General features: G+C 41.8%; 2 protein-coding genes across 7 annotated transcripts in view; one reads left to right on the forward strand and one right to left on the reverse strand.

The window, feature by feature from the left end:
- Nucleotides 1–2,272: 2,272 nt before the first annotated feature.
- On the forward strand, nt 2,273–13,470 carry gde1 (glycerophosphodiester phosphodiesterase 1). Of its 2 annotated transcripts, none has more exons than XM_062964721.1 (6): nt 2,273–2,584; nt 4,680–4,855; nt 6,545–6,650; nt 8,213–8,305; nt 8,910–9,121; nt 11,407–13,470. In XM_062964721.1, exons 1-6 carry the CDS (start codon nt 2,330–2,332, stop codon nt 11,552–11,554), a joined length of 990 nt encoding a protein of 329 aa, XP_062820791.1. In that variant the 5' UTR covers nt 2,273–2,329; the 3' UTR covers nt 11,555–13,470. The 2 variants fall into 2 exon arrangements, with proteins under 2 accessions (XP_062820791.1, XP_062820793.1); XM_062964723.1 differs by having other exon boundaries at nt 2,451–2,584; nt 4,684–4,855.
- A 1,168-nt stretch (nt 13,471–14,638) lies between these two features.
- The window catches only part of tmc5 (transmembrane channel like 5), a 53,440-nt gene continuing 46,245 nt past the window's right edge, over nt 14,639–21,833 (reverse strand). For all 5 annotated transcript variants that reach the window (XM_062964718.1, XM_062964716.1, XM_062964717.1 and 2 more), the window contains 4 exons: nt 20,550–20,633; nt 16,383–16,475; nt 16,179–16,215; nt 14,639–14,860 (listed from right to left, as the gene is read on the reverse strand). In XM_062964718.1, coding sequence (XP_062820788.1) covers nt 14,742–14,860; nt 16,179–16,215; nt 16,383–16,475; nt 20,550–20,633 — 333 coding nt within the window. In that variant the 3' untranslated portion in view covers nt 14,639–14,741. The remainder of the gene's footprint in view (nt 14,861–16,178; nt 16,216–16,382; nt 16,476–20,549; nt 20,634–21,833) is intronic.

The raw sequence follows: 21,833 nt of genomic DNA on the forward strand, positions 1-21,833 counted from the left end.
GGCCAAACAATAAAGTGTCACCAGCCAGAGGCCTATAAATATCTGGGCATATTACAGCTGGACAACATCAAGCATGAACATGTGGAGACTGTGGTCAGCAAAGAATACACACAAAGGGTCAGAAAAATTCTCAAAAGCAAGCTCAATGGAGGCAGCACCATCAAGGCCATAAACACCTGGGCCATACCTGTCATAAGATATACTGCTGGCATCATAAACTGGACACAGGTGGAACTGGACAATGTGGACAGAAAAACAAGAAAACTCATGACCATTCATCACTCACTGTACCCTCGCAGTGATGTTGACCGGCTATATCTGCCTAGAAGATCAGGGGGCAGAGGACTCTTGCAAGTCAAACAAGCAGAAGAAGAAGAAGAACATGCCCTGGCAGAAGATGTAAAGCAAAGTGAAGAACCTGCTTTGATTGAAGTCAAAAATCAGAAACTCCTCAAAGCACAGCAGACAAAAAACCAGTACAAGAAAACCGCACTACAAACTAGATCTGACAGCTGGCACAACAAAACATTGCATGGAAAGTTCCTTGACAAAATTGAAGGAAAAGCTGATAAGGAGAAGACCTGGCTCTGGCTCACGAATGGGACCCTGAAGAAGGAGACAGAAGGCCTGATCCTTGCAGCCCAGGAGCAAGACATCAGGACAAAGGCAATTAAGGACAAGATCGAAATATCAGCTGATGACCCAAAATGCAGACTGTGCAAGGAAACCGACGAAACCATGGATCATATCCTCAGCTGCTGTAAGAAAATTGCACAGACAGACTACAAACAGAGGCACAACTACGTGGCCCAAATGATTCATTGGAACTTATGCCTCAAGTACCACCTGCCAGCAGCAAAGAACTGGTGGGATCACGAACCTGCAAAAGTCTTGGAAAATGAGCATGCAAAGATACTGTGGGACTTCCGAATCCAGACTGACAAAGTTCTGGAACACAACACACCAGACATCACAGTTGTGGAAAAGAAAAAGGTTTGGATCATTGATGTCGCCATCCCAGGTGACAGTCGCATTGACGAAAAACAACAGGAAAAACTCAGCCGCTATCAGGACCTCAAGATTGAACTGCAAAGACTCTGGCAGAAACCAGTGCAGGTGGTCCCGGTGGTGATGGGCACAGTGGGTGCTGTGCCAAAAGATCTCAGCCGGCATTTGGAAACAATAGACATTGACAAAATCACAATATGCCAACTGCAAAAGGCCACCCGACTGGGATCTGCACGCATCATCCGAAAATACATGACACAGTCCTAGACACTTGGGAAGTGTTCAACTTGTGATTTTGTGATACGAAATCCAGCATGTCTATCTTGTTTGCTGTGTCATAATAATAATAATAATACATCACACAGTCCTAGACACTTGGGAAGTGTGCGTCTTGTGATTTTGTGATACGAAATCCAGCATGTCTATCTTGTTTGCTGTGTCATAATAATAATAATAATAATAATACATCACACAGTCCTAGACACTTGGGAAGTGTGCGTCTTGTGATTTTGTGATACGAAATCCAGCATGTCTATCTTGTTTGCTGTGTCATAATAATAATAATAATAATAATAATAATAATAATAATAATACATCACACAGTCCTAGACACTTGGGAAGTGTGCGTCTTGTGATTTTGTGATACGAAATCCAGCATGTCTATCTTGTTTGCTGTGTCATAATAATAATAATAATAATAATAATAATAATACATCACACAGTCCTAGACACTTGGGAAGTGTGCGTCTTGTGATTTTGTGATACGAAATCCAGCATGTCTATCTGGTTTGCTGTGTCATAATAATAATAATAATCCTTGCAGCCCAGGACCAATCCATCAGAACAAAGGCCCAGAGTTTTAATTTTTAATCTAGTTTTTAAATGTAGTGTTCATGCGGCCCGCTCTTGTTATATTGCTGTTTTGATTCTATGTTGTACTGTTTATTTTATGTAATGTATTATTTAATTGTATTATGTTATGGTTTATTGTATTGTCTTGGGCATGGCCCCATGTAAGCCGCCCCGAGTCCCCATTGGGGAGATGGTGGCGGGGTATAAATAAAGTTTTATTATTATTTATTATTATTATAAAGGCAATTAAGGCCAAGATTGAAAAATCAGCTGATGACCCAAACCATGACAGAATATACTGCAGCCATCTAGGACCCAAGTTGTCCCATGCCGCGCGGTGATTGGCCGACGCTGGCGAGGCGCCGCGCGGTGATTGGCTGCCGATTGTGAGGGCCCGGCGGGCCACTTCCGGGTTCGCCTCAGTCGCCTCCGCGGCCGCGCGGGGAGAGGACGGTCTCCCGCGGCCGCCATGTTCTGCTACTGTGAGGGCCTCTTGGCGGCCTTGTCGGCGCTGCTGATGGCGGCGCTGGTGCTGAGCCGGAGCGCGGCGCTGTCCTGCCTCCTCACGGGCGGGGCCTACGTGGCGCTGCGCCTCTTCAGCCTCGAGCCCGTCCCCCTGGAGCGGGCCCGGCTGGTGGTGCAGCCCCGGGGGAACCCGGCCCGCGTGGCCCACCGCGGAGGAGGCCACGACGCGCCCGAGAACACCCTCGCCGCCATCCGGCAGGTCGGTACCTCACCTCAGGCGCCTTCACTTCAGGCCTGGGCCTACTTGGGCCTTCCCTGCAAGGGTTTTGGACTCCAACTCCCACCATTCCTCACAGCCTCAGGCCCTTTCATTTTGCCCCTCAGCCGCTTAAGCGGCTGAGGGGCAAAAGGAAAGGGCCTGAGGCTGTGAGGAATGGTGGGAGTTGGAGTCCAAAACACTTGCAGGGAAGGCCCAAGTAGGCCCAGGCCTGCTGTATATCTTGTCTATCCGTCAGCACCACAAAGGCTGTTGCTAGGTAATGTGTCCTTCTATGACGTCACTGTTGCTAGGGGAAGTGGCCCTCTGGCATGTTGCCGTCCCAGTGTCAGAGGTGGCCAAAGATGGTCAACTCCTCCCAAATTTATTTATTTCCTTTATTTATTTATTTATTTACAGTAGAGTCTCACTTATCCAACATAAACGGGCCGGCAGAATGTTGGATAGGCGAATATGTTGGATAATAAGGAGGCATTAAGGAAAAGCCTATTAAACATCAAATTAGGTTATGATTTTGCAAATGAAGCACCAAAACATCATGTTAGACAACAAATTTGGTAGAAAAAGTAGTTCAATACGCAGTAATGCTATGTAGTAATTACTGTATTTATGAATTTAGCACCAAAATCTCACGATATATTGAACACATTGACTACAAAAATGCGTTGGATAATCCAGAACGTTGGATAAGTGAGTGTTGGATAAGTGAGACTCTACTGTATTTCCAACATTATTTATTTATTTCGCCAGAGTCTTATTTCCAACATTATTTATTTATTTATTTATTTATTTCGCCCGAAGGGGCTCAGGGCGGCGTACACTATTTATTTATTTATTTATTATTTGTTTACTACATTTATATGCCGCCCTTCTCACCCCAAAGGGGACTCAGAGCGGCTTACAAATTACATTTACATACAATATTATATTATTAGCATAGCACAATACTGGCAATAAATGGCTATATTGTGCTGTATCAATATATTGTAATATTATTAGTAATATTACATGTAAAATTATATTATATTACAGTAGAATCTCACTTATTCAACATAAATGGGCCGGCAGAACGTTGGATAAGCGTATATGTTGGATAATGAGGAGGGATTAAGGAAAAGCCTATTACACATCAAATTAGGTTATGATTTTACAGATTAAGCACCAAAACATCATGTTATACAACAATTTTGACAGAAAAAGTAGTTCAATACGCAGTAATGCTATGAGGTAATTACTGTACAGTAGAGTCTCACTTATCCAACATTAACGGACCAGGAGAACGTTAGATAAACAAATACGTTGGACAATAAGGAGGGATTAAGGAGAAGCCTATTAAACATCAAATTAGGTTATGATTTTACAAATTAAGCACCCAAACATCATGTTTAACTACAAATTTGACAGAAAAAGTAGTTCAATACACAGTAATGCTATGTAGTAATTACTGTATTTACGAATTTAGCACCAAAATATCACGATGTATGGAAAACATTGACTACAAAAATGCATTGGATAATCCAGAATGTTGGATAAGTGAGACTCTACTGTTCTTATTTCCAACATTTATATCCCGCCCTTCTCACCTAAAGGGACTCATAATATAAATTAAACATCATTAAAACATTAAAATACAAAATTAAAAACAATATAAGCATTGAAATCAATTATCAAAACCACACAATCTGACTTCCCCACCATTTCTACAACTGGTATAGGTCCCGTTGGGTCTCACAACTATTGTAACTTCAAAGTATGGATGAGCCTAAGCATTTTTTTCGGGATACGCAACAGCTATAATGTGATATGAAATGTATCCTACTGCCATTTATTTATGACATACATCCATAACACTGTCTTCACAAACCCAGTCTCCATGGAGGACATGAACCGGCACCAAACCGTTTGATAGGCCTGTCCTGATTAGAGGAATCATTTGGTTTATGGCATCGGAATAGATAGGTGATGTGCTCATTTTTATCATTTCCAATGTCACGTTAGTCCAGACGTAAATTGAAATGTTAATCATACATTCTTATCCTTATTCGTGATTGAAACATGTTTTATTTTTTTTATTAAGGCAGCTGAGAATGGAGCAACTGGCGTGGAAATCGATCTCGAATTCACTGCCGATGGCATTCCTGTCCTGATGCATGACAGCACTGTAGACAGGACTACGGACGGGTCTGGAAATTTACGTGATTTGACGTTTGCTGAGATTCGGCGATACAATCCGTGCGCTAAACACAGGTTATGGTATGTGAGAAATGTATAGAACACTACCATTCATATCCTGGAAGATGGTTGTCTGCCTTCAGGTTTATTTATATTTATTTATTTACTGTATTTATATTCCGCCCTTCTCACTCCGAAGGGGTCTCAGGGTGGATTACAATGTACACATACATGGCAAACATTCAATGCCATAGACCAGGGGTCCCCAAACTTTTAAAGCAGAGGGCCGGTCCACAATCCTTCAGACTGTGGAGGGGCCGAATTATCGTTTGAAAAAAAAAAACCCGAACAAATTCTTATGCACACTGCACATATCTTATTTGTAGTGCAAAACAACAACAATAGCAATGAAATACCAATACAATATTTAAAAATGAAAATAATTTTAACCAACATAAACCTATCAGGATTTCAATAGGAAGTGTGGGCCTGCTTCTGGCCAATGAGATAGTCAGATTAATTAAGATTGTTGTTGTTGTTGTTGTGTGTCTTCAAGTCAATTCAGACTTTGGGCGAGCCTAAGTCCAAAATTATTTATTTATTCATTTACTGCATTTATTTACTACATTTATATCCCACCTTTCTCACCCCGAAGGGAACTCAGAGCAGCTGTATGTACATACAATATATTATATTATTAGCATAGCACAATATTAGCATTATATATTACTATATTGAACTATACCACTATACTGTAATATTATATGTAATATATAACATATAATTAATATTATTATATGGTATAATTATTAGTATTATATTGTATAAAATGATAATATTATCAATATCATATGTATATACAATATATTATATTATTAAAACTGATATAAAATATTATATTATAAATTATGGGGGGGGGGGGCAGGTAAATGACCTTGGAGGGCTGCATCCGGCCCCCAGGCCTTAGTTTGGGGACCCCTGCTATAGACATACGACACACAGACGGAGACACAAAGGCTATTTAACATTTAAAGTTATGAGGTTATGCTCGGTTCCGGCCACAGGGTTCATCATCCACTGTGACACTGAGTCCTTGATGGAGTACTTCCTCATCTTGTGGCACGCATGTTGCTGGACGTAAATTAGTTAAATTAGCCTCCCCGCATAAGCGGTCCCTAAATTTTCTACTTGACAGATGCAACTGTCTTTTGGGTTGCTTAGGTAAACAACAAGCTGGAGTTATTTAATGGTCGGTCACTTAATCCAACCCAGGCTTCGAACTCATGACCTCTCAGTAGTGATTTATTCCAGCTGGCTACTAACCAGCTGTGCCACAGCCCAGCCCCTTTCCGACTTAGGCCTTGGAGAAAGGGAGAAACATAAACGATTTCTGCTTACAATCAGGTCTATTGTCCATCTCAGAATAAGTAACTACAAAGTATATTTTTGTACATAAATGAGATGAGTATTGGGGAAAACAAACCAGGTTCATGCCATTGTTTTATCTCTAGCCAGGTTGCTTCCCATAGACTTTCTTAATGTGAATAAGACATGTAGATCATTTCATTTGCACTACAAATTTGAGAGAGTCATATGGCACCTGAAAGACTAATAAGCATTGTATTATAAATCAAGCTTGTCAGGGTGAGGATTCTTCCCAAGATTTTTGTGCTTCTTGCTGATTCAGTGAAGCATGGCTCCTTTTTTGAGCTGCGCATTTTCTTGCCAGAATGCACATTACTGAAATGCACAATTTTTTTTTCCTTACAGGAGGGATTATCGGGGAGAGAAAATACCGACACTGAAAGAAGCTGTTTTGGAAAGTATGCATTACGACCTTATCATCTACTTTGATGTTAAAGGCCACGCGGATCAGGTACCTTTTTATTAGAATACAGTAGAGTCTCACTTATCCAACATTCGCATATCCAACGTCCTGGATTATACAACCCAGTTCGCTTCCCACCCCGATCCACAGCTGTTTCTCTAGGCAGTAAGGATTTTTTTATGGATTTAATTTCCGACAATATTGCTATTGTAAGTTCATTTTATGCAAGTCTATCTTTTTTTGTAGTCAATTTGTTAGTAGCCAATGTTCTTTTAGTCGATGTTTTCAATATAGAGTAGAGTCTCACTTATCCAAGCCTCACTTATCCAAGCCTCTGGATTAGTCAAGGCATTTTTGTAGTCAATGTTTTCAATATATCGTGATATTTTGGTGCTAAATTCGTAAATACAGTAATTACAACATAACATTACTGCATATTGAACTACAGTAGAGTCTCACTTATCCAACGTTCTGGATTATCCAACGCATTTTTGTAGTCAATGTTTTCAATGCATAGTGATATTTTGGTGCTAAATTCATAAATACAGTAATTACTACATAGCATTAATGTGTAATGAACTACTTTTTCTGTCAAATTTGTTGTATAACATGATGTTTTGGTGCTTAATTTTTAAAAGCATAACCTCATTTGATGTTTAATAGGCTTTTCCTTAATCCCTCTTTATAATCCAAGATATTCGCTTATCCAAGCTTCTGCTGGCCCGTTTAGCTTGGATAAGTGAGACTCTACTGTATTGCAATGTTTTGGTGCTAAATATAGTAATTACTACATAACGTTACCATGTTTTGGGCTGCTTTTTCTGTAGATTTGTTGTAAAACATGTTTTTGGTGCTTAATTTGTAAAATCATAACGTAATTTGACGTTTAATAGGCTTTTCCTTAATCCCTCCTTATTATCCAACATTTTCGCTTATCCAACGTTCTGCCGGCCTGTTTATGTTGGATAAGTGAGACTCTACTGTACTTTTACACCTCATATGCTTGTGGGACTCGCATGGTAGAACTTCACTTGTATGTACATGATGCTCTAAATTACATAGTGCAATTTATGTTTTGAAACTTTATAGTATTTGCTTATCTTTTTGACATAGAAAGAAGATAGCTCTATACTCAGAGAGGCCTGACTATTTCTGTGGCCTTTGCTCTAATATACACATCTCTTTTTAGAGTGTTTGCTTATCTCTTTGACATTGTCTAGTATAGACATTTGTGTGTATTTATCATTTATCATTAGAACTTCACTTAACCTTGTACAAGATGGAGAGTTTTCTTGAAAAATTGTTGATGCCTTTATTGAGTATCACAAGTGATCATTATTTTTCATATTTTACAACAATGCGGTAAAAGGTAGCCTGGCTGCTATCTTAGGCGTTATCAAAGGAAAAGTTGACTTGTTGTAGAAACAAAGATTGGTGAGAAAACTTCAGTGGAGATACACTTTCCCCACGATAAATTTTTCAGAGTAAATTTACCCTTCTGAGAGGCAGAGTCCTCTCATTTCCTGTTGTCTCACCCCGGTTTTTAACTGAGTCATATGTAAGTTGGATGTTTGTAACTCAGGGACGGCCTGTAATTTGTTTTGTGACAGGCAGTTGCCGCTCTAAGAGATCTTTACCTGGAATATCCTCGGCTGTACAATACTAGTGTTGTTTGCTCTTTCATGCCAGATGTCGTCTACAAGGTAAATTTTCCATTTAAAGTTGTATTATCTTACTATTTGGTAACCGCTGTGTAGAGGTTAAGACAGGGGTCCCCAAACTTTTGAAGCAGAGGGCCGGTCCACAATCCTTCAGACTGTTGTGGGGCCGAATTATCATTTGAAAAAAAATTCAAATTCCTATGCATACTGCACATGTCTTATTTGTAGTGAAACAACAACAATAATGAAAAAACAATACAATATTTAAAAATGAAAACAAGTTTAACCAACATAAACCTATCAGAATTTCAATGGAAAGTGTGGGCCTGCTTCTGGCCAATGAGATAGTCAAGGTAATTAGGATTGTTGTTGTTGTTGTGTGTCTTCAAGTCATGTCAGACTTTGGCCGAGCCTAAGTCTAAAATTAATTATTTGTTTACTGCATTTATTTACTACATTTATATCCCGCCCTTCTCACCCCGAAGGGGACTCAGAGCAGGTATATGTACATACAATATATTATATTATTAGCATAGCACAATATTAGCATTATATAATTCTATATTGAACTATACCACTATACTATTATATCATTTGTCATTTATAACACAAGTTTTTATTCCAGTTTCTTTCCTTTGTCTTTTAGATGAGACAGGCTGATAGAAATGTCATAACGGCTTTAACTCACAGACCTTGGAGCATCAGTCACCTTGGAGACGGGAAGCCTCGCTTTGAATCCGTTTGGAAACACTATTTCATGATGGCAATGGATGTTATTCTAGACTGGAGCATGCACAATTTTCTATGGCACTTATGCGGCGTGTCAGTATTCCTGGTACAGAAAAATTATGTTTCACAGTAAGTAGAAAAACCTTGACTTCAGGCAATATATTTTTCAAATAACAGAGAAGTAAAAGGCAAGACATCTGCCCTAGAAGAAATCTTTGCACTGGCACCAAAACATTTTCGACCATGACATTCACATTATTGAAATTATGTGGGGGATTTTAACTTAACGATGTTTATAAATGCCTTTTCACATTTTTGCTTCATTGTTTTGCTTCATTGTTGTTTATCCGTTTATTGGCATTGAATGTTTGCCATTATTTCTGTAAACTGTCCTGAGTCCCTTCGGGGAGAGAGGGTGAGTTATAAGTAAAGTTTTATTTAGTTATCTATTATTATTGAGAGTTTCTTGAAGAACCATTGGGCTGAAATGTAGCACAGGGCCCTGGTATACTGAATACAAAATTGCCACCCAGTGAGATAGCTCAGGCATGGGCAAACTTTGGCCCTCCAGGTATTTTTAACTCCCAACTCCCACAATTCCTAACAAGTGATAGAATTACATTGAATGAACTGTAGAGAACTTCCAGAAAAACCTTTTTATTCTAGTCACATAATAATAATAATAATAATAATAATAATAATAATAATAATAATAATAATCACTGATCCTCACCTTTTCGGTTTTCAGTGTTTTGAAGAGACTGTTCCTCTGTTCCAATGTAGAACTACATTGAAAGAACTGTAGAGAACTTCCAGAAAAAGCTTTTTATTCTAGTCACGTAATAATAATAATAATAATAATAATAATAATAATAATAATAATAATAATAATCACTGATCCTCACCTTTTCGGTTTTCAGTGTTTTGAAGAGACTGTTCCTCTGTTTCAATGTAGAACTACATTGAAAGAACTGTAGAGAACTTCCAGAAAAACCTTTTTATTCTAGTCACGTAATAATAATAATAATAATAATAATAATAATAATAATAATAATAATAATCACTGATCCTCACCTTTTCGGTTTTCAGTGTTTTGAAGAGACTGTTCCTCTGTTCCAATGTAGAACTACATTGAAAGAACTGTAGAGAACTTCCAGAAAAACCTTTTTATTCTAGTCACATAATAATAATAATAATAATAATAATATTCACTGATCCTCACCTTTTCGGTTTTCAGTGTTTTGAAGACCGTTCCTCCGCCCTTATCCCTGATCGTCCCTATACTATCCCTATACTATCTACGAACCCTACTCAGAGTCCTGCACAAGCCACCCTCCACATAGGCAGTACTTATGGCAAGGTTTTAAAGTAATTGGTGTGTTTTTTTAATTGTTTATATTGTTTTATTTCCTGGATTGTGTTTTAACCTATGTTAGTGACGGGCTCGTCCCCATGTGAGCCTCCCCGAGTGTCTTCGGGAAGATGGAGGCAGGATATAATTATAATAATGATAATGATAATAATAATAATAATAATAATAAGATCTCAGCCGGCATTTGGAAACAATAGGCATTGACAAAATTACGATCTGCCAACTGCAAAAGGCCACCCGACTGGGATCTGCACGCATCATCCGAAAATACATCACACAGTCCTAGACACTTGGGAAGTGTTCGACTTGTGATTTTGTGATGTGAAGTCCAGCATGTCTATCTTGTTTGCTGTGTCGTACAATAAAATAATAATAATAATAATAATACATCACACAGTCCTAGACACTTGGGAAGTGTTCAACTTGTGATTTTGTGATGTGAAGTCCAGCATGTCTATCTTGTTTGCTGTGTCGTACAATAAAATAATAATAATAATAATAATAATAATAATAATAATAATAATAATAATAATATACATCACACAGTTCTAGACACTTGGGAAGTGTTCGACTTGTGATTTTGTGATGTGAAGTCCAGCATGTCTATCTTGTTTGCTGTGTCGTACAATAAAATAACAATAATAATAATAAGAACAACAACTTTACTCTTGTACCCCGCCTCCATCTCCCCGAAGGCACTTGGGGCGGCTTACATAAGAAAACAACATACCACAACAAAGATTAACATACATTCTAAAACATAATATAACAACATAATTATAAAACAACATAACATGATAAAATTTAAAACCAAGACATCAATAGCTACGTATAGAAGGTGATTTGTGCAAAAACTCTGAATAAGGTCCATGGAAAAAAAAAAGGTAAAGACGAGTGAGGAGGACACGGATAAGTTGTGTACCCATGTATGCTGAACACATGAAGGTTGTGAGTAAACCAGAATCTCTTTAGAGCATAATATAAGATAATAAAGTTATTATTATTATCTCCTCACATCCTTTTTTTGTCTTGTTTCCCGTAGGGAGTATGTGAGACAATGGTCATCTAAAGGGATTCAAGTTGTTGCTTGGACTGTCAACACATTTGCTGAAAAAATGTACTATGACAATGTTCTCCAGTGCAGCTACATGACGGACAGCTTGGTCGAAGACTGTGACCCACACTATTAGCGCCGGCCTTATTTGACCCTTCTGCATTTGCGGCAGCAGGCCGAGGTTCAAAAGCAATGGAACTCCTGGGATTCATGTGATCAAGGGGGCACCCAGGATGCTCTTGGGATGGAAACATTACAATGCACATTGCGTCCGACTGTGTCCTTTCATCATGCGGGATGGAGATTTTAACTTTGAATCTTAGGGGGGAAAGGAATCTTGGTAAGAGAGAGCTGTGGAACCAAAGGAAAACAAATCATATTGATGCCAGGCTTTTGCAAATCACGATGTAACTTGAAAAACACAAATTAGTTGAAGGAATAGTGAAGGAAAGAAACACGTACTCCTTTTAATCAGAAGTTGGTTGTAACTATAACTAGACTATATATGTACTTCGAGGTTGATGGGGCTGCAGTTGTAAAGGAGAACAAAAGGATGATCCTTTGCTTTTATTTCTAATTAACTGTGAACTCTGAAATATGGTATATTCAGAAAATCAGTGATGAATTATTGTGCCTTTTTTTTTTGGATGATGGTGCAAAATTTAAGGTTTTTGACACATTTTGAAAGGTTTGGAAGGACTGCTTTGGTGTTTTCCTTTACCCTTGCATAGTAGAGCATTGCGGAATTGGTGATTCTACTCCATCTCCACTTATTGCCAGTACACACTTTCCATACCTTTCTGTTTTCCACATTTGTTTGTCATGGGCACATAACTGGAAAGTGTTGAGGTGTGCATGATGATAATACTTGAAAGTGTCCCAAAGCTTGTTGTCATGTGCAGAATTGCATGTCCTTTGTCATTTTCACTTGGGGTCATCATGCCCTGGGATGCAACAATATCATTGATGGAACTGAATTATTGTTCAGTGTGTTGTCGAAGACTTTCATGGCCAGAATCACTGGGTTACTGTGAGTTTTCTGGGCTGTATGGCCATGTTGCAGGAGCATTCCCTCCTGACGTTTCGCCCACATCTATGGCAGGCATCCCCAGAGGTTGTGAGGTTTGTTGGAAACTAGGCAAGTGGGGTTTCTATATCTCTGGAAAGTTCAGGGTGGGAGAAGTAACTCTTGTCTGTTTGGGGTAAGTGTGAATGTTGCAGTTGGCCACCTTGATTAGCATTGAATAGCCTAGCAGCTTCAAAGCCTGGCTGCTTCCTGCCTAGGGGGGAACCTTTGTTGCGGGGTGTTATCTGGCCCTGGTTTTTTCTTGTCTGGAATTCCCGTCTTCTGAGTGTTATTCTTTATTTACATTGAAATTCACAAGCATATGTACCATCTCAACAGAAAGGGTGAAACCATGAAAATGAACAAAAACCAGCTACGTGTATTTAAAAAAAAACTCTAGAATCAGGACAGTAAATAAAGAGCAACACTCGCAAAACAGGAATTCCAGACAGGAAACAATCAGAGCCAGCTAATACCTCCCAACAAAGGATTCCCCCAGGCAGGAAGTAGCTTGGCTTTGAAGCTGATGGCCAGTTGCAACATCCACACTTGCCTCAAACAGACAAGAGTTCTTTCTCCCACCCTGGACATCACATATATATATATAAACCCCACTTGCCTAGTTTCCAACAGCCCTCGCAACCTCTGAGGATGCCTGCCACAGATGTGGGCGAAACATCAGGAGAGAATGCTCCTGGAACTATGCCAGATAGCCCAGAACACTCATAGCAACGTAATAAGTATATTTGTAGATACCCAAGCAGGCACCTTTGGATGAGAGATTTTTGTACATGAATAAATGTAGGTTGTTGTACATGAAAAAAATAATAAGACATCCACTGAAAATTAGCCCTAACGTGTCTTTTTGAGGCAAGGATTAATATGAGACCCACGCTGAGTCCCCTTCGGGGTGAGAAGGTTGGGATATAAATATGGCAAATAAATAAATTTATAATAAATAAATATAATTATTTCTGGGGAAATAATTTTCATAAGTTGGCTTCATTTTGAACAAAGATAGAAAATACCTAGTTTCTGCATTGCCTAACATCTTGTTTCCAAAGCATGTGGCTATTTTGTCTGAGAATAGAAACCAAAATGCGGCTACAGAACAAAAGCATCCCCATCAGCAGACTTAAAGCCTGTAGCTGCAAAGTTAGGGACAAGCATTTCTGTTTACAACGTGATATTTATTTTGCAAAATATGTCTTTATCCCCTCCCCAACTTAATGTTCAGAGTGAACGGCATTTATGTAGGGAATGCCTACTGTAGTAAGAAGAGAGGTGCTTTCTTCTTCAAAAACTAGACCTTGCTTTATCATCTTCTATCTATATATATAAAAGAGTGATGGCATCAGGGCAGCGGACAAAACAACAAAACTACAAGCCCCCCCCCCCCCAACCTCGAAATTTGACAACACAACCCATCATTCACGGCTCTAGGTTGATACAACAAAAAGGAAAGAAAAATAAAGTCCTAATTACAGGGAGAGGAATAATAGTTTTTATCCAATTGCTGCCAGTTTGAAGGCTAAGCTCCACCCAGTTGGTCTCCTAGCAACCTACTCAGCCCAGGGGACAGGCACAGTTAGGCCTCACTTAGGCCTCTTCCACAGATTATCAGATTTTAACTGGATTATATGGCAGTGTAGACTCAAGGCCCTTCCATACAGCTATATAACCCATTTAGAATCTTATATTATCTGCTTTGAACTGGATTATCTTGACTCCACACTGCCATATAATCCACTTCAGTGTGCATGCTAAACATAAAGACAACCATACAACAGACATTCAATACCACCACTACCTCAACAATTTCTCACCAACACCACCAGACAAAGTCACAGCAACGCGTGGCCGGGCACAGCTAGTTCCTTATAAATTGCTGTTTAATTTTTGAAAAAATTCTAATCAAAATTGCAAAAATAAAATAATTCAGATAAAGAGTATATTGCCAACAATTGCAGAGCAACATTTGGCAGTTCTCTTAAAGGATGTTACAATAATCTGGAATATGAATTCTGTTGAAGATGCAGTTTATTTCACCTATAGATTGAGTGCTTTAGAAGGAGTTTTCAGTTTGGTGAAGAGCCTCACCTTGTGACACTATTTTCCCCCAAAAAAGTTATAATAAAGCAAAACCGCATTCCGTTAAAGTGGATTTTTGGTAAAGTTTAATAGATGTGTTTAGTGCAAATACCAAAGTTCTGGGTCAGAAGGGCTTCCTGGCGCCTTTTGAGGCCCGCATTGACTTTCACGTGCTTTCTTCGCCGTCATCCATTTCCCATTCCGCCTCTTGTCTGGCTCTCAAAGCTAAAACTAAAGCTTCGGAAACCCCAGCATTTCTGGGCGGCTGGGCATCCTCTCCAACTCCTGCAGTGAAAAGAAAGACAGGCTAAAGCAATGCTGTTACCTTCCCGCCGGAGCGGTACCTATTGATCTACTCACATTTGCTTGTTTTCGAACATGGAAATGTGCCGAGGGAAATGCCTATATATCTGTAGCAGAGATTAACAAATATTTCAGGGGAAAATGCTTTTATAAGCTTAATGGATATATTTTTTTTTCTTCCTGACTTGCAAGGGCTTCTTTCCCTTTTCAAAACATTCCCTTGGTTAAGAGCGAGGGAGGCTTTGGAAAAGTAAACACCGAAAAGGGAGGGTAAGATGAGAGATAAATCTATATAGAGTAGAGTCTCACTTATCCAAGCTAAACGGGCCAGCAGAAGCTTGGATAAGCGAATATCTTGGATAATAAGGAGGCATTAAGGAAAAGCCTATTAAACATCAAATGAGGTCATGATTTTACAAATTAAGCACCAAAACATCATGTTAGACAACAAATTTGACAGAAAAAGCAGTTCAATACGCAGTAATGTTATGTTGTAATTACTGTATTTACGAATTTAGCACCAAAATATCATGATATATTGAAAACATTGACTACAAAAATGGCTTGGATAATCCAGAAGCTTGGATAAGCGAGGCTTGGATAAGTGAGACTCTACTGTATATAAAAGGGTAATGAAATTTCGGCCTAGGACAAAACAACAAAACTACACATCCCAAAAACACTAAACTTGGCAGCACAACCCCTCATCCGTGCCTCTACGTTCATACAACAAAAGAAAAGAAAAATAAATTAGAGGGAGAGGAATAATTGCTGCCAGTTCAAAGGCTAAGCTCCACCCACTTGGTCTCCTAGCAACCTACTCAGCCCAGGGAACAGGTAGAGTTAGGCCTCACTTAGGCCTCTTGCACACTGCCTATAAAATACAGATTATCTTAAATGGATTATATGGCAGTGTAGACTCAAGGCCCTTCCACACAGCTGTATAACCCATTTATAATGGACTTAATGTAAGGTAAAATCTTTACCCTTGACCTTAACTACCACCAATTCCTCAATACTTTATTTCTCATACTACCAGACTTCGCCACAGCAACGCATGGCCGGGCACAGCTAGTATATCATATATTGCAAGCAACGGCCTTGCGGCTCTGCTGCCGGCTTGACCTAGACCCGATTATAAACCGAGGGAGGCTTTTTCAACTCATAAAAAGGGCTGAAAAACTCGGCTTATCTTCGAGTATATGTGTGAATAACATCTCTATGCAATGTTATTCACACGGGAAAGAATCGGGTCTCCATTTTTTGCTGTTTGCGCAAGTGTGCCAGGTGGGTGGCTTACCGTGAGAGAAGCTGGTCATTTCAGATAGCCTGGAAGACTAGAGATGAAGAAGAAGAAGAAATGTCTTGAGTCGGACACATTGTAAACGTGCTTGTTTTACATCCTTTCACTTTCCCATTATTCCATCTCCCTATGTGTCACTTGGACTAAATTAACTACAGGACCCATCCTGGGAATTTCTCACGGCCTCTTTTGCCGTTATACCTCAGCGTAAGAGTCTCTTTCTTTCACTCTTGGAGAGCTTTCAATGGAATTGGGCAACGGAAAATGCATTGGATGGCGCACAGAAGAGTGTCTCTGGAAGGAAAAGAAAAAAATCAAGGCCAGGTTTACCTCAAATACTTCAAAGAATTCTTTATACTGCAGACTGCCATTTGGCACTGCGTAGGTTCCCAAGTAAATCTCTTTGCCTTCTGGACTTCCCCAAATGCAGAACTGGATAATATTGCAAGGCGATGACGTAGAGCCCCGTCCAAGTTCAAGGAGAACTCACGACAGATACTTGACCGAGGCCACTCTTAATTCCTCCCAACTCAGCAGCAGCCCTTTAATGTACAAGGGTTGAATGAAAAGTAATGCCTCCACGCACCTTCTCAACAGATAGCAGTCCTGGTCTGCGGCAGGTCCTGGCTTGTTCAGTAGATTCTCCTCCTGGCTTGTTCAGTAGATGCTAAGGCTTCCCATTTGGTGGAAAGCCTTAGCATTGAACGGTTGTGTTGTTAAAGTGCGAAGTATGGAACCCTGCGCAGACGGGGAAGCCTTAGCATTGAACGGTTGTGTTGTTAAAGTGCGAAGTATGGAACCCTGCGCAGACGGGGAAGCCTTAGCATTGAACGGTTGTGTTGTTAAAGTGCGAAGTATGGAACCCTGCGCAGACGGGGAAGCCTTGGCATTGAACGGTTGTGTTGTTAAAGTGCGAAGTATGGAACCCTGCGCAGACGGGGAAGCCTTAGCATTGAACGGTTGTGTTGTTAAAGAGCGAAGTATGGAACCTTGCGCAGACGGGGAAGCCTTAGCATTGAACGGTTGTGTTGTTAAAGAGCGAAGTATGGAACCCTGCGCAGACGGGGAAGCCTTAGCATTGAACGGTTGTGTTGTTAAAGAGCGAAGTATGGAACCCTGCGCAGACGGGGAAGCCTTAGCATTGAACGGTTGTGTTGTTAAAGAGCGAAGTATGGAACCCTGCGCAGACGGGGAAGCCTTAGCATTAAACGGTTGTGTTGTTAAAGAGCGAAGTATGGAACCTTGCGCAGACGGGGAAGCCTTGGCATTGAACAGTTGTGTTGTTAAAGTGCCAAGTATGGAACCCTGCGCAGACGGGGAAGCCTTAGCATTGAACGGTTGTGTTGTTAAAGAGCGAAGTATGGAACCCTGCGCAGACGGGGAAGCCTTAGCATTAAACGGTTGTGTTGTTAAAGAGCGAAGTATGGAACCTTGCGCAGACGGGGAAGCCTTGGCATTGAACAGTTGTGTTGTTAAAGTGCGAAGTATGGAACCCTGTGCAGACGGGGAAGCCTTAGCATTGAACGGTTGTGTTGTTAAAGAGCGAAGTATGGAACCCTGCGCAGACGGGGAAGCCTTGGCATTGAACAGTTGTGTTGTTAAAGAGCGAAGTATGGAACCCTGTGCAGACGGGGAAGCCTTAGCATTGAACGGTTGTGTTGTTAAAGAGCGAAGTATGGAACCCTGCGCAGACGGGGAAGCCTTAGCATTAAACGGTTGTGTTGTTAAAGAGCGAAGTATGGAACCCTGTGCAGACGGGGAAGCCTTAGCATTGAACGGTTGTGTTGTTAAAGAGCGAAGTATGGAACCCTGCGCAGACGGGGAAGCCTTGGCATTGAACGGTTGTGTTGTTAAAGGGCGAAGTATGGAACCCTGTGCAGACGGGGAAGCCTTAGCATTGAACGGTTGTGTTGTTAAAGAGCGAAGTATGGAACCCTGCGCAGACGGGGAAGCCTTAGCATTAAACGGTTGTGTTGTTAAAGGGCGAAGTATGGAACCTTGCGCAGACGGGGAAGCCTTAGCATTAAACGGTTGTGTTGTTAAAGAGCGAAGTATGGAACCTTGCGCAGACGGGGAAGCCTTGGCATTGAACAGTTGTGTTGTTAAAGTGCGAAGTATGGAACCCTGTGCAGACGGGGAAGCCTTGGCATTGAACGGTTGTGTTGTTAAAGAGCGAAGTATGGAACCCTGCGCAGACGGAGAAGCCTTAGCATTGAACGGTTGTGTTGTTAAAGAGCGAAGTATGGAACCCTGCGCAGACGGGGAAGCCTTAGCATTGAACGGTTGTGTTGTTAAAGTGCGAAGTATGGAACCCTGTGCAGACGGGGAAGCCTTAGCATTGAACGGTTGTGTTGTTAAAGAGCGAAGTATGGAACCCTGCGCAGACGGGGAAGCCTTAGCATTAAACGGTTGTGTTGTTAAAGGGCGAAGTATGGAACCCTGCGCAGACGGGGAAGCCTTAGCATTGAACGGTTGTGTTGTTAAAGGGCGAAGTATGGAACCCTGCGCAGACGGGGAAGCCTTAGCATTGAACGGTTGTGTTGTTAAAGTGTGAAGTATGGAACCCTGCGCAGACGGGGAAGCCTTAGCATTGAACAGTTGTGTTGTTAAAGTGTGAAGTATGGAACCCTGTGCAGACGGGGAAGCCTTAGCATTGAACGGTTGTGTTGTTAAAGTGTGAAGTATGGAACCCTGCGCAGACGGGGAAGCCTTAGCATTGAACGGTTGTGTTGTTAAAGGGCGAAGTATGGAACCCTGTGCAGACGGGGAAGCCTTAGCATTGAACGGTTGTGTTGTTAAAGTGTGAAGTATGGAACCCTGCGCAGACGGGGAAGCCTTAGCATTGAACAGTTGTGTTGTTAAAGTGTGAAGTATGGAACCCTGTGCAGACGGGGAAGCCTTAGCATTGAACGGTTGTGTTGTTAAAGTGTGAAGTATGGAACCCTGCGCAGACGGGGAAGCCTTAGCATTGAACGGTTGTGTTGTTAAAGTGTGAAGTATGGAACCCTGCGCAGAGGGGGAAGCCTTAGCATTGAACGGTTGTGTTGTTAAAGTGCGAAGTATGGAACCCTCCGCAGACGGGGAAGCCTTAGCATTGAACGGTTGTGTTGTTAAAGTGCGAAGTATGGAACCCTGTGCAGACGGGGAAGCCTTAGCATTGAACGGTTGTGTTGTTAAAGAGCGAAGTATGGAACCCTGCGCAGACGGGGAAGCCTTAGCATTAAACGGTTGTGTTGTTAAAGTGCGAAGTATGGAACCCTGCGCAGACGGGGAAGCCTTAGCATTGAAAGGTTGTGTTGTTAAAGTGCCAAGTATGGAACCCTGCGCAGACGGGGAAGCCTTAGCATTAAACGGTTGTGTTGTTAAAGGGCGAAGTATGGAACCCTGCGCAGAGGGGGAAGCCTTAGCATTGAACGGTTGTGTTGTTAAAGTGCGAAGTATGGAACCCTGCTCAGACGGGGAAGCCTTAGCATTAAACGGTTGTGTTGTTAAAGTGCGAAGTATGGAACCCTGCGCAGAGGGGGAAGCCTTAGCATTGAACAGTTGTGTTGTTAAAGTACGAAGTATGGAACCCTGCGCAGACAATCGGTCAATGCGACTTAAGCAACGTGCAGTCACTGAATTCTTGACAGCAGAAGGTGTCACCCAAAGGAGATTAGTCAGAGAATGCAAGCTGTTTATGGGGATTGTGTGGATGTGAGTCCTGTGCATCATTGGGTGAATGAATTTAAAGATGTTGAGGTGGGAATATCTGACTTGCGTGACAAACAAAGAGTTGGACGTCCTGTGACAGCAACCACCGAGTTTCACAAGCAAAAGGTTGACAGATTGATTCAGGACGATTGTCGTATCACTCAGAGAGAAATTTCAAGTAGAATTGGCATTTCACAAGAATGTGTGGGTCACATTATTGCTTTGCTTGGCTGTTGGAAGATCTGAGCACGATGGGTCCTGTGAGACGCTGGATACGGAAACAGAGTGTCGACTTCTTCTGTGACAGCTTCAGAAAACTTGTTCATTGTTGGCAGAAATGTATCCAATTGTCTGGTGATTATGTGGGAAAGTGAATAGTGGTAGTTCAAGAGCACATTCTAAGGATTATTTCTGAGTTCAATGCTAAGGCTTCCTGCCAAATGGAAATGTAGAGGAGAGTCTACTGAACGAGCCAGTACCTACCGCATACCAGGACGGCCATCTGTTGAGGAGTTACAAAGGTGGAGGCTTAACTTTTCATTCAATCCTCATAATCACCAAATTAAAGCCACGTGGTTTGGTTTTCCAAACACATGCCATGTGCATTTTGTGGGGAAAGGCCCCGTCTCACCGTTTGTGATAAGAAACAAGGCAACATTTCGAAGTCTAACGTACCTCGGACTGCTTTCCCGGATTCGGGGGTTTAGGTGCCTGTAGAGCGTGCAGCTTCTTCAGCAGAAACATTTTATCTTTGCCTTCCTGCAAGTCAGGAAACATTATCATTTGACGCTGTTCAAGGTTCACATTATGCCACACATAATGATAAAGTACTAAAAAAATATTTTACCTAGAATCAGAATAATAGAGTTGGAAGGGACCGCATGGGCCACCTACTCCAACACCCTGCTTTGCAGGAAAAGTACAACCAAAGCCCACCCAACAGATGGCCATCCACCATCTGTTTCAGAGCTTCCAAAGAAGGAACTTCAACCGGACTCCGAGGCAGAGAGTTCCACTGCTTGTTGGGAATCTATTGAGCGGTTAGACCCAAAATAACTCTCACAGGTGCGGCGGGCGGGGACGAGAGACGGGGCCTTTTCAGTGGTGGCTCCTTGCCTATGGAACGCCCTCCCAAGTGAAATCAGGCAGGCTCCCTCTCTCCTTTCCTTCCGAAAAAGAGTTAAGACTTGGCTTTGAACAATAATAGCAGCATCAGCTACAACTGTATGTCTCAGGATACGATGACAGACCCAGTTTGGACTCAAAACGCGCCTAAATGTATATACAGTAGAGTTCCGGTTATTCGACATAAACGGGCGGGCCGAATATCGAATAACTGGATCTGACGGATAATAGGGAGGCCCTATTATCCAGCAAGCTGGTTGAAGGAAGTGCCCCGTGCACGTTGCTAGGTAGATAGCAAGCTACCTAGCAACACGCAGGGGCGCTTCTGCCCTGCCTCTTGGGAGGCGCCCGTGCGCGTTGCTAGGTAGATAACAAGCTACCTAGCAACGCTCAGGGGTGCTTCTTAAGGTGAGTGCTCACCACTCTGCCCCTTGGGAAGCGCCTGTGCGCGTTGCTAGGTAGCTTGCTATCTACCTAGCAACGCGCACAGGCGCTTCTCTGCTCGCCGCCCTGCCTCTTGGGAAGCGCCTGTGCGCGTTGCTAGGTAGATAACAAGCTACCTAGCAACGCTCAGGGGTGCTTCTTAAGGTGAGTGCTCACCGCTCCGCCCCTTGGGAAGCGCCCGTGCGAGTTGCTAGGTAGCTTGCTATCTACCTAGCAACGCGCACGGGCGCTTCTCTGCTCGCCGCCCTGCCTCTTGGGAGGTGCCTGTGCGCGTTGCTAGGTAGATAGCAAGCTACCTAGCAACGTGCATGAGCGCCTCCCAAGGGGCCTGGGACGTCGGATAATACGGAGTGTCGGTTAACCGGAAGTCGGTTAACCGGAACTCTACTG

Source organism: Anolis carolinensis, unplaced genomic scaffold (assembly GCF_035594765.1).
Source record: "Anolis carolinensis isolate JA03-04 unplaced genomic scaffold, rAnoCar3.1.pri scaffold_13, whole genome shotgun sequence".
Lineage (NCBI taxonomy): Eukaryota > Metazoa > Chordata > Lepidosauria > Squamata > Dactyloidae > Anolis > Anolis carolinensis.